Raw genomic sequence first — 13335 nt, 5'->3', positions numbered from 1 at the left:
AAGCAATGCCATTCAGTGAGCATGACGAGCTGATATACGATAGTGTCATTCTCGTGCCAGTGTTTGGCGAGTCAAGGAGCCTGAGGATGCTTCGTGTAGAGGCGAAACACGTGTCGAATTGTTTAAAGACAAGAAAAGATTGGCGGAATTAAAACTAAATAAAACTCAAAACATTTGGATAATTATGGATTTCCACAAAGTAACGTCTACTTCAATAAATTTTCAAAAATTACAAATTTAATGCTCACAAAGCAAACCCACAAATGATTCTATATAATGCAACTAGCTGACCCGACACAAGTTGTTCTGTAGATGATAAAGAAATATACTGTTTTATAGGAATTTGACAATAATATTTCAAAACATCAAGAATTATTTCGTAAAGAATGCTCCCTGTTGTTATAATGAAATTGTTTCACAGAAGAACTGTCAAACCATGTGTCACTAAATTCTCTTATGGAAATAATGTCCATACAAAAGAAATATTGAAAATAAAAATAATTATGGGTCCCAAATCTAAATATAAACTATCCTATCTCTCAAGTTGGGCCAAACTGTAAAGTACTACATAAAGTAATCCCCGTATAAAGTAAAATCCGTTCATTAGTTTAGGGAGTCCATCGCGGATAAACAACGTGTCACGTAATTTATATATATTAAGATAACAGTGGATTCCATATAATCCATTAGAATATATTATATTCATGTTACATTCAATTATATAATCTTAATATAAAGAATTATTAGGTGGACTTGGAGCATCTATTTTCCTCTTATGAATGCGGAAAACCATAAACACGCTGGTACGTGGGAATGGGAATCGAACCAACGACTCTTGGATCAAAGGCAACAACTTTAACCGATTGTGCCACAGTCGCTTCAATAGTACCTGTAACTTTCCATTTGTAACAGCGCTATTAATACTCTGATGGCGAAGGCGGCGACTCTATTTCAGAACAATTACTCATGCAAACAAAAATAGACCTTATTGTGTAACAAACACCGACTCCGAAAAATTGCGTCATTCTCTTCCATAGTATAATTTTAATGTTTATTTTTTAATATGTATAAATAGATTTATTGTTCCTACAATACAACTCTTACAAACTCAACAATTGCAAAAACAAACGCTTCAATTTGTTATGTTTTTAATGTGGTAACCCTCACTTTTAGTATTAATACGCAAATAAAATTTGAAAACAAAACTTTATGAACGATGCGGGACTCGAACCCACGACCTCTTGCGTTCCGTGCAAGTGCTTTTCCAACTAAGCTAACCGTTCGAGTGACGTCTCGTGATAAAATCTTGTATGCTTTGTTCAACTCTCGGGTTGTGGCTTCATCTACAGTATCTACTTTACAGTTGATAACCTGCTCAATAACCCAATAATTGCATATGAGGAAATTGACATGACATGTCGCTCTTGGAAATCTAAACAATTTGTTGTTTTTAAAGTGATAACCCTCACTTCTAGGATTAATACACAAATAAAATTTAAAAACAAAATTTTATGACGATACGTCACTGGAACGGTTAGCTCAGTTGGCAGAGCACTGGTACGGAATGCCAGAGGTCGTGGGTTCGAATCCCGCATCGTTCATAAAATTTTGTTTTCAAATACTTCTTTTTTTTATGGAATAGGAGGACAAACGAGCTGACGGGTCACCTGTTTTTAAGTGATCACCGCCGCCCACACTCTCTTGCAACACCAGAGGAATCACAGGAGCGTTGCACCGCTTTCATAATCTTTGTTGGGGAAGGGGGGGGGGGTGGCCTTCAAGCCTACTGCAGAAATAAACTTAAAGATTGTAAACAATTTGTATAAATTACTACTTATTATATTTTTATTCTATTTATTATTAATTTGATATATTATTATTCTTACAATATTTTTTAGAAGCACCTTTAATATATTAACAACTAGCTGACCCGACAGACGCTGTTCTGTTGTAAGAAAATGATAAGGATTAATAATGTATTTGTGTAAACAGCTTTTACATAACCGCTTTGTATTGACAATTTATTAAAGTATTAAAATGGATATAGTATGTTACCCTTAAGAGATAGACATATGCCATCGCGGACTTTTCTGTAGACCTATGTAAGATACACAATTCCACCATACATTATTTTGTTATATCTCAAAGGGTTTAGACAGCGTTTTCATTGAAAGCTCCCAGACGGCTTATTTTTTTCCGAAACCTCCAAACAAATATCGTTAATATATACAAAAATGGATTCAAAAAACTTAGCAAATTATATAGAAAAACCTTTCTCGAGAACTACGCTATCTATTGGTCTAAGCAGCACGAAAATCCGTGATGTAGTTTTTGTGTTTATCACGAACAGACAGACAGAGAGACAGCGAAGGACTTTATTTTATAATATAAAGTGATGCATGGATTCCTTACTTATATTTCTTTTACTAACGCAAATTTCTCTAATTTTACTAAAGTACTTTTTAAAACAGCGTGTGATATTTCAAATTTGAGACCATGAGTTTGGACACTGTAAGGGCAAATATAATTTTCTATTGTAATCTTAAGTCGTAAAATAGATTGTACCATACATTCATCCCGGGGTTTATATATTTTTAAAGCAACCGGCCGAATCGCTCAGCGAACGAAATGGTTCTGTGTTGCCCAGCATTAATAGCACCGCGAGCTATATATGGAATGGTGTAACGTGTTGCTGAAGACGGGGATTGGATGGGAAGGGAGGGGGGACTCTTGGTGTATCCAACGGGAGCAAGATCTCGGAGTCAGGGTGGGACTGCCGAACGGTACAGTCTCTCTTCCGTCGAACCAACAAGCATAGCAATGGTAAGTGAAGTTTAGTGACACGGTGAAGTGATGTGCACTTGAAGTGAAGTGGATTTTCTAAACCTTTAGGGCGTTCATCTCAAACGGTTTAATTAACGAGTTGGTTGATGATATTTATCTGAGTGTTAGAGTTTAATTATTTATTAGTTTTATAAAGTTTTCCATCGGTTCAATGAAAGCAAATCGTTATATTATATGCCAGAAAATGGCTGAAGCGAATATGGAATAACTGAATAGAATTAATAACTGTAGTAGTATCTTTAGGACTAATAGAAGCCCTTTAGTAAAAAAAATACAAGAGCTCTCTGAGTCTTCATTTAAATTTTCGAATTGCGAATTGCAATTGTTTAAAAAAATATATTGATTAATTGATCCCGAGAAACTTTAAAAATCAAAGGTCATAGTCATGTGTAATAGTTTTAATTTAAGGCTTAAAAAACATACAATACTCTAATAAGCTCAAAACGTATTGAAATAAAAGAATATCCAAACTACTTTACACTCAACAATAGCTTCGTATTTTCATTTAGATCGGTGTAAAGAATTAATTTAATACTGAAGATATCACCAACAACTTTTTTTAAGACTTTGTTGTTCATTCTCAACTACGACAGAGAACTTTTTCAAAATGTGCTGAAGCAGGCATCACCGTCATTGAAGTCATGATCGAGTAATATTAATTTTGGATTAGGTCTTCTATATCAAACCGTATTTAACAGTGAAGCATCGATACAAATCTAAGATAAAGATATCTCATATATTAGATAGATTTAGATAGAGTCTCTCGATGTTAGACAACCGATTAAAAACAGGCCAGGAATATTAGTTTGGTATGCGTGACATGATACGTCTTACACTCCGTGTATGACACTTTGTGTTAGTGTGCGTGAATTTCTCAAAATAGAGGTTAGTTCGAAACTCACGTTTTCACTAACTAAATCACTAAATCATAATTTTAGCGGAAACTGAATATGGTTTTGAAAAGAAATAGTCTTAAATAATTTTGGGTCCCTTTTTTATGAGAATGTATACTAAAACATTTAACAGAACTTTATCGTTTTAATTTTTATTACTACGATTTTTTTTTCAAAGTCAAAGTTTTTATTTGCAAGAAACATATACTTACAGCTAAAGTTGTTATAAATTTACTACAAGGCACATGTTTCGTCTTCACATAGATGCAATTAATCCAGTCATTACGTTATGATAGTAAAGTTTACAAATTGACAGGGATATTTAATATTGATGTAATTGGAGATATTTTTAATAATGCATAACTTTTTTAATGATAAGTTATGAATGCAGCGCCATCTTTTTTTATTCTATTTTGGTTAGCTCGACACAGTTGCTTTCGGGACGAATGAAATCTGACGCCGATTGAGAACTAAATATAGAAACATCGCGGGCGCCAGATGCTACGCCAAATAGGAACAACTAAATAGTTTTAAATATATCATAGAATCTATTCGGACTTTTGTTAATCACTGTATTCTTGGTTAGAGCAAAATTGTTTATTTACAGATAAGAATTAGGCTCCACAGAAACGAAATCCGGAAATTGGTTAGGGAAACGAAAAGCGTTCTAGAAATTACTATAATTTTTTTTTTTCAATCCGAATAAGGCTTAACCTACTGCGTATTAAAATTTTATAACAGTTTATGATGAAAAAATAACTTAATTTGCTACAGGAGAAGAAATCATTCTCTGTGTACAATTAAGAAAAAGATTTATAATCTTCGCGGATAACTATAGTTTTGTGTTCCGCTATAGTTTTTTCTTTCTTTTTTACTTCATTAGTTTTTTTTTTTTATTTAATTAAAATATTTTCGTGGTGTATTTATATTTATTAGATTTCTTGGATTTTTCCTTCTTATTTATACGTGTAGCTAGACAATGACAGATGCGAAAAGGTCGAAAAAAATTGAGTTTAGAGTTAACCTCTATTTCGAGCAATGCACGCACACTAACACAAAGTTTCACACAAATCGCGAGTGTAAGACGAAGCTTGTCACTCACACAAAAGTATATAATTTAATTTATGCATACTTCATTCAAATGAAGTATAAATAAAATAATTATTATAAAAGAAGAATTATATATAAAAGATAATCAAATATATATAATATATAAAATTCTCATGTCGCGGTGTTTGTAGTTAAACTTCTTCGAAACTCTCATGAAATTTTGAGTGCATATTGGGTAGGTCTGAGAATCGGACAACATCTATTTTTCATCCCCCTAAATGTTAAGGGTGGTCCAAATTTTTTTTAAGTATTTTTTTTTACATTTTTTTTTAATTTGTTTGATTATGAGTCAGCATTAAAGAATACATACACCTTCAAATTTTCACCCATCTACGATCAACGGTTATTTTTGTATCGCGATTTTAATATCGGCAATACAACGTTTGCTGGGCCAGCTAGTTTATATTTATAATTCTTCTGTAGGTGTGTTGACAGTGAACTCCTCCTAAACGGCTGGACCGATTTGAATTAAATTTTCTGTGTGTTCAAGTGGGTTTGAGGATGGTTTAGATTCACAATTGAACTACCTCCTAAATGGCTGAACTGATTTTGATGATTCTTAGAGTGTTCCAGTGAATATGAGATTGGTTTAGATTCTCAATACAGTCCACATATAATTCTACTACGTATGTTAGTGATCTCGGCCTAACGTCTGTACCGATTTTTCAAATTTAACACGTGTGTACAGGACAACGTCTGTCGGGTCCGCTAGGACCATATAAATATCTGTAAGCTTAATAATAATTGCTTGCTGTCTTAAAAGATAATGCATTTATAATTATTGTATTGATACTTATATTAATGTAATTATCACCTATAGATTTAATAAATAAATTTGATAGGCCTGATTTTATCGGTTGTCTAACAGCAAGAGACTCTTTCTATACGTATAAATCATCAAAGATTAATTTAATACTATATGTTAATGAAACAAAAATTCTAAGAAATACAAATAAAATAAAAAGGCAAGGCCTGAGCCAGCAAGGCGACTTCATCGCTAATATGCAATGTCAACGAAAGGTTTTTTTGTTCATGGAGGCAAATAATCGTACGACGTCGTCATATTACCAACTCTATAGGTTTTATTGTAAACATAGGACCGGCGATACTCTTTGTAGTAAAGTGAACTTGAAACACTACCAGGCCATAAAATCCCAAAAAAAACTTGAAACACTTGAAGAATGGAATTAGAAAAAATAACAGCTGAATCTGATTAGTCTCAACTATTTAGCTAGCATACTTCACAGCTATTATATAGTAGGTACATTGCTAGAACATTGAATCTGCAGTAAATGAATCGGTTTCGAATTCGAACTGACCTATTTTTTAGAAAGCAACTTTAATATTAAATAAATAATGCATATATTTTAACACTCTTCAAAATTCTAGGCGGATAAGGAAAAGAAGATCAAGAAGAAGAAGGTAAAGGAAGATGCACCGGCTGAAGAGCCAGCAGCTGCCGCCCCAGAAAGGCAATCTTCCCGCGGAAGCCGCAAGGCCAAACGCACTGGATCCAACGTCTTCTCCATGTTCACACAGAAGCAGGTCGCTGAATTCAAAGAGGTTGGTACCACCGTGGTATTAGTCAAATACTAGAAAAAACTGATCAATTGTAAGTGGTATTATATCAACAAAAGAAATATCATCATTGAGATACACATGGCGATTCTTAACAGAATGGTTTTCATAAAACCACAAGCAAACAGGACAATAATTCGACTTGGATACCTTAAAAATACACATTTTTAAAAGGCTGGTAATTCCTGTGATATTAAACATCTTATATTTCCTTTGATGTTCCAAGAGAATGTGGACGATCACTTAACATAGCTCGTACGTTCGTTTACATTCCCAATCCCATAAACAACATCAGATCTTCAATTTTGTTTTGTTTTGTTGCCTCCACAAAATCATATTGAGCGGAAATTTTACGTAGTAACTCCTATTCTTCACAGGAGCTAGGGATAATGACAACAATTTACCATGATCCTGAGACAGGCACCTACTTTTCAAGCTAATCTCTCGTACATCATGCTTGTTACAATTGACCTAGCCTGTTTTCGATACGTCCCTGATCTGCTACTGGAACATATGTCTAGATTGACCGTTCTCAACATCTCCATCGAAATTAGGAACTTGTAATAAATTAAGGAACATAAAATATAGTTTTATTATAAACATAGACATCTTATGTGTTAATGTCTAATAATTCTTCTCTTATCAACACAAAGGCAATGCGGAGATTTGTTTATAAAACATGGACGCAGGCACAAGCCAAACAAGATGAGCGATCGTCATAATTAGGACAATTGCATTGTTTACAATATTATTCACTTTCTTGGAAATATTTCCCACATATTTAGCAAATGTTTGCTAGATATCTGAACTACGTCCTTTATGTCCGGAAGTAGTCTTAATTACAGTCCAAACAATAGGTTATGATTACTGAAACCATAGATTGGGAGTGGAGCGACAGCCCTCAGGCTATTAATTTCCACCAATTCTTCTCAGGTCTGAGGCATAAATGTTCGGATGGGTAGTTTTTGTCCTTCAATGATTTAAATCTAATTTTGAATATGTATATTTGAATTTGAAATTAAAGAACTTTATTGGACTTTATTTATTTCATTCAAACTTAAAGGTTATTCATAGGTCCAATATAATTGAAACATTACGACAGAATGGTAGGCCAGCAATTGTGCAACAGGTGAACTTTTCGTAAAACATTGTTAGGACTTTAATTAATATTTTAGCAACTAGGATAATAACAATATGGTTTTTCTGTTTTATGTTTGTCTATGGTATTCTGATTGTTATTTTGATATTTATAGCTAAGCTAAATTCTTGTTACTAAAAAAGATATCTTTCTGCAGGCCTTCCAGCTGATCGACCACGACAAGGACGGTATCATCGGCAAGAACGACCTTCGCGCCACCTTCGACTCCCTCGGCAAGCTCGCTTCCGAGAAGGAACTCGACGAGATGGTTGGCGAAGCCTCTGGCCCAATCAACTTCACACAGCTCCTCACCCTCTTCGCCAACCGCATGTCCGGTGGCTCTGATGACGACGATGTTGTCATCAACGCCTTCAAGACCTTCGACAAAGACGGCAAGATCGACTCAGAAAAGCTAAGGCACGCACTAATGACCTGGGGTGACAAGTTCTCCGCGGACGAGGTCGACGAGGCCTATGACCAAATGGAGATCGACGACAAAGGCTTCATCGATACCACGAAGCTCATCACCATGTTAACAGCCAGCGCTGAGGAGGAGGAAGGCGGCGAGGCCGCGTAATCTAATTCCAACCATTGAAGAGCATCAAGTGAAGTGGCTTCCACCCGGCCCAAGGTTCCAGGATTAAACGCCTCGTGAATCTGATTATTTTTTATTTAAATCTCAATGTAATTTGTTTCCATTTTTTAATTTATATTTAATGAAAATATAGTTCTACTATATAACAATGTCGTGTCAACTATCCCTGGTTCGGGTGTTTGTTGGATCAAACGGCGGAGGCTAGGGGATGAGAGGAATACTATGTATTCGTTATTGTTCTGTTTGTAATAAAGATTTTAACAAGTCTGAGTAAATTAAGGCGTTGCGCCATGTTATGTTATCTGGACTTTATCATTACACACCCACTTAACACAATTAGGTACACACTGTAAGTCTGCAATCTGCTTGACATAACAAAATCCTAAAAGCATTAACTTCTCCCAATGTTCACTACATTAATAAATAATAATAATAATAAATATAATAATAATTAAACTAATGGGAATGGGGCTTTTATGAGAAAATACGATATTTTTGTATATCTTTAAAGTAAAATCTCACTTTTTATGAGCTGATAAGTGATAGAACGAGAAAATACTTCTGATGTTAAGCAGCTGGATCATCTACCCATAGCAGTGTCAATACGATCCGAGTCGTAACGCAAAACAAAATTACTCACGGCGTAACGCCATTCTTCCCTCATCTTTCTACATGAGATGGAATGTCTTTCCTGGTTGTAATTACATTGACACACTACTGGAACACGACAGCGCACAGCAGGTTTTTAGCAGAAATAGGTTTGTCTGTCTCGAGTCAGTTATTGCCCCTGCCTATTTAATCAAAGTTGCAGTGCCCAAAGGTGTCGTAAGAGGCGAGTAAGGGCATTTAACAATGGGAGGCTCCTTTGCATAGGATGCAGCTAGATTATGGGTACCTCAACGGCGCCTTTTTCTGTTGTGAAGCAGTAATGTGTATGCAATATTGTGTCTCGGTATGAAGGGCGCTGCAGCTAGTGAAATTACTGGGCAAATAAGATTTAACATTTTTTTTCTCAAGGTGACAAGCGCAATTGTAGTCCGCTCAGGATTTTTGGGATTTTCACGAATCCTGAGCGGCATTGCATTGTAATGGCAGGACGCTCGTCTCGTCCCTTATTGTCATAAAAAAAATAACCGAGAGCATTGAATGACAATTAAATGCTTTAATATGCCAAACAAACGTCGGGTCCTTTACATTTGTAATTGTCACGCATAATACCGTTGCAAATTGTTATTAGAAACTTATCGATCCCATGAATTGTTGCTAGTAAACTATACCAACGAGCTCGTTGGTATAGTTTACTAGCAACAATGGAGAGCTCTCCATTCAGGCTGGTCATCAAAATAGAAAAATGACAAGATAACCTCTGATTTGTTCTTTTTCTCAGATTAAAAAAACTACTTTTCACGAGTTCAGATATCAGGGTAAATGAACATGCGGATTATATGACTATATTTTCATGCATCTAATAAAAATAGTGGCTTGCGCAACGAGTGCGCATGAGCAACCTTTGCACGGCTCTGATCCGTACGGAAACTGACACGGAGAGTTAAGCTCAAAATATTCCGGTCCCACGTGAAGACCGTATTGATGTATGGGTGTGAGACGTGGAAGGTCACCAAGCCCCCTCATCAACTTCAGGTTTTTGTTAACCGATGCCTTCGAAATATCCTCGGTATTCACTGGCCCGATAAAATTTGGAACCATCCCCTTTGGCAACGCTGTCATGAAGTCCCAATCGACCAACAGATAAAATGCCGCAATTAGAGCTGGATCCACGTAGGCCACACACGCCGGAAGGACCCTAACCGTATACCGAGGCAAGCCCTAGACTAGAACCGTCAAGGAAAACGCAAACGTGTCCGTCCAAGGAAACCGGGCGGCGGACTGTCATTGACGCAGCGAAAGACATCGGAAAGATTTGAGTGAAATTATTAAGAGAGTTGCTCACGACCGATCGCGATGGAGATGCACTGTGGATGCCCTCTCAGCTAGGGGATACGGGAACTTAAGTAATAAAATTAGTATTATTTCTCGGGCATAAGTTTCTAAACCCAACATACTGTGTCTAGAAACTTATGCGCGTGAAAAACAGCCTTGTTATGTAGTCAAAGTCAAAGTTATTCACACAACAGAATTACAATAAAAAATTGTAAATCATCAGCTAAATACAAGATAGGCACTCTACTTTGTGTGTACACAGAATGAATGGCAGAAATATTTGTTACATTTTATGCAAGTTCTAAGGTTTTATATGTTCCTTCTTGTGTATAAAGTGGATCGCACTAGAGTCTAGACCAGGGGTCGGCAAGTAGGGTAAGGTGGAGACCAGATATGCGGGAAAATTCTAACGAGGTCCGGAAAAACAACTGATAATAATTACGTGCTACCTATTTATTGTATGGTCTTAAATAAAATTTAGAAGGCAAGAAAAACACAAGACGTAAATTTAATGTGAGAAACTGCACCGACGGTCTTGAGCCAGTTTTTATAGTTTATTATTAATTAGTACCTGGTATACAATTAATACAAACATTACAATATTTGCTAGTCACAGGTTCGACCTATCGCGGTCCGCCTGTAGCCGACACTTGGTCTAGAGTCTAGACCGTGCGGAAGGATATGCGATGGATCGACCAAATCAAGTCTGCCGTGGGCAGTTTTAGTGTATGAGTGCACCAAAGAGGATGTAAATACTACGTAATACGAGGCGGGACTGCCTAAGTAAAAATTTAAATTTAGTTGAGTATGAAACGTGCAGTAATTTGACATAAGTTCGAAATTGTAATTACAATATTGGGCGACGAAGTATAATCCGGCTAAGTTTGATAGCGGACAGTTGCTTAAAACGTAGTGAATTTCGGCAATATCTGTTTTTTTTACATGTATTAAAGCCGTCATCTGTCAATCTTTCAATGACTGCACGTTTCAAACAATCGAGTGTATCCCTTTTTTTTTGAGTTTCGCTAGGTGCATTGGCAGTGCACTCAAATGATGACCCACGACAGCTCTGTCAAGAGCGTACAATTTAAGAAAAATAATAATAGCTATTAAAGCAGATTTTCATATAGAATAAGATGAAGGATGGATTTTCGTGTAGCAGGGTAAACTAAAACTAAACTCTACTTAGAGAGAAATGTATTAGCATCAGTTGTACGTAAGCAGCAATTAAACTTTTTGATTCACGTTTTTCGCTCGGCATATGTTTATTAAAGGCTTTTAAAAGTAGGTTCCAAAACAAGGTTCCTCTCTTGCAACACCGGAGAAAAATTATATACCTACCTACGCGATTTCTTTTGATGAAGGATACTATATGGATATACTTGTATGGGTGGCATCATGACACTCAATGGCATCTTTTAAATTTTGTAACATACCTACGCTTCGTGTTATTTTACATTGAAATTAATAAAATACAATAAAAAAAATCACTAATGAAATAAGTTTTTTTTAAAGTGATCAAATGGGGGTCTACCCCAGTCTAACCTGGCTACGTTAGTTTAAGAACTTATTGCCCATAAAACTAACGATGGTTTTTCTCATAGACCAAGTATAGTAACTAGACATCGGTTTAGCGTGGCCAACATGAGACAGATAATATCCTATATATATAGGTACAATAGGTACATAATATAACACAAGTATTCTTTCACTATCACTTTTACATCATAAAACAAAACATCACACCATATTTCCTTCGATTCTACTTAAAATTGTCACTGATGTTAATAATAAATAGTGGATATTTCACACGTTTTACAACTTTTCTGTGCAGCGCTGTCAAGTTTGTTTAGCACACCGGGTGTGCTGACCTTGAAAAAACCGGCACGCATGGCGAAACAAAAAATCTAATCACTCTATCTCATTTCTTTAGATAAAATTCGCATAAGTTTTTCTTTTTCTCGTGTTGTGTGAGTTAGACGGAAGCTATCAATTATTAGTCTAGTTACTATAAGTACTTGGTCTAAATAATATTTAAAAATTATTTAAATATTATTTTATTGTATTTTGGTTTTAGCTGATGGTCTTGTTACCAATGTCCAATGCTCTCAATAAATAAAACAAACAACAAACAAGTAATGAAATAAATTTACACTTGATTTTGCTACATAATATGCCTTCATTTTAATTTATGACAGCAAACAGCTGACTATTGAGCAATGGATGGCATTGGCCAATGTGAAACCATTACTAACCAATGGTCAATGAGTGATTGACACTTGACAGTACTTACTTAGTTCTAATTTCTAAACATACGGTAGACACAGTTGTTTGTTTTGTTGACTTGTTGTAATGTGTGAAGTAATAACTTTAGAGCTTTAATAATATTAAGTATTAATCATAGAAAAGAGGCGGTGCTTTATTCTCCAAGAATTTGCCCCATAATTTGTTAGTGTTATTAATTTTTGCAATGACAACGGAATCTGCCCAAAAAGTAACGAAAACATTTAATTATTCGTTTCCGACGTGCACAAACAAGGATGTTTTCTTCAAGTTAGAAGTCCCGGTGGATATTCCCTACGATGGCTCTTCAGGGGAACTGGTCCAAAGGATTATCAAAATGTTCCGGATTCCTGTATTCTTAGAAGATGGTAATTTCTTGTTAAGTCATATTTATATCCATTGTATAATGTAAGTGATTGAAGTGCATCGAATATGTTCTAATTGGATAGAGTATATCGAATCCGTTGAACAAAAATATAACTTATGAGTCTCAAAATATATATATATATAGAAAAACCAAATTACTCTTGTAAGACAATAATATCTGAAAAGGTTACACTATATCTTGTTTCTAAGAAGACTTGTCTTTCTGTGACAATGGTGATATCACTACTTTATTACAACAAATACCTATTATTGATTTTGCAATCTATTGCATATTCATGTGCTGAAGTTTTTTAATATAATGTAAGAACTAATATTCTTCATGGTGGCTCACAGTAAATGACACTTTTAAAAAACTGTTTGCAACTTTGTAAGTCTCACTGTGTTCTGGTAATTTGTCTGTAAGACACTTTACTTTGATAAAGACATAATAAAGTACTGTCTAGGAATGCCAAAAGTTGGTGGTTTATTATGGCTCTCTTTTTGGAGGGAAAAGGCAGTTTCATCAGTTTGCCAGAATTAATTAAACTGTAGAATTATGTAGATTGTTATTACATATTACAAACAGA

At 35.3% G+C, this 13335-nt stretch overlaps 2 protein-coding genes across 2 annotated transcripts in view; both read left to right on the top strand.

The window, feature by feature from the left end:
* Positions 1-2655: 2655 nt before the first annotated feature.
* Positions 2656-8224, top strand: LOC126977182 (myosin regulatory light chain 2). The gene is made up of 3 exons (XM_050825897.1): positions 2656-2823; positions 6237-6410; positions 7721-8224. Exons 1-3 carry the CDS (start codon positions 2710-2712, stop codon positions 8138-8140), a joined length of 708 nt encoding a protein of 235 aa, XP_050681854.1. The 5' UTR covers positions 2656-2709; the 3' UTR covers positions 8141-8224.
* A 373-nt stretch (positions 8225-8597) lies between these two features.
* The window catches only part of LOC126977172 (protein C12orf4 homolog), a 26619-nt gene continuing 21881 nt past the window's right edge, over positions 8598-13335 (top strand). Inside the window, exon 1 of the mRNA XM_050825875.1 lies at positions 8598-12750. Coding sequence (XP_050681832.1) covers positions 12570-12750 — 181 coding nt within the window. The 5' untranslated portion in view covers positions 8598-12569. The remainder of the gene's footprint in view (positions 12751-13335) is intronic.

Source organism: Leptidea sinapis, chromosome 44 (assembly GCF_905404315.1).
Source record: "Leptidea sinapis chromosome 44, ilLepSina1.1, whole genome shotgun sequence".
Taxonomy (NCBI): domain Eukaryota; kingdom Metazoa; phylum Arthropoda; class Insecta; order Lepidoptera; family Pieridae; genus Leptidea; species Leptidea sinapis.
This window is presented reverse-complemented; position numbering and strand designations above follow the sequence as displayed.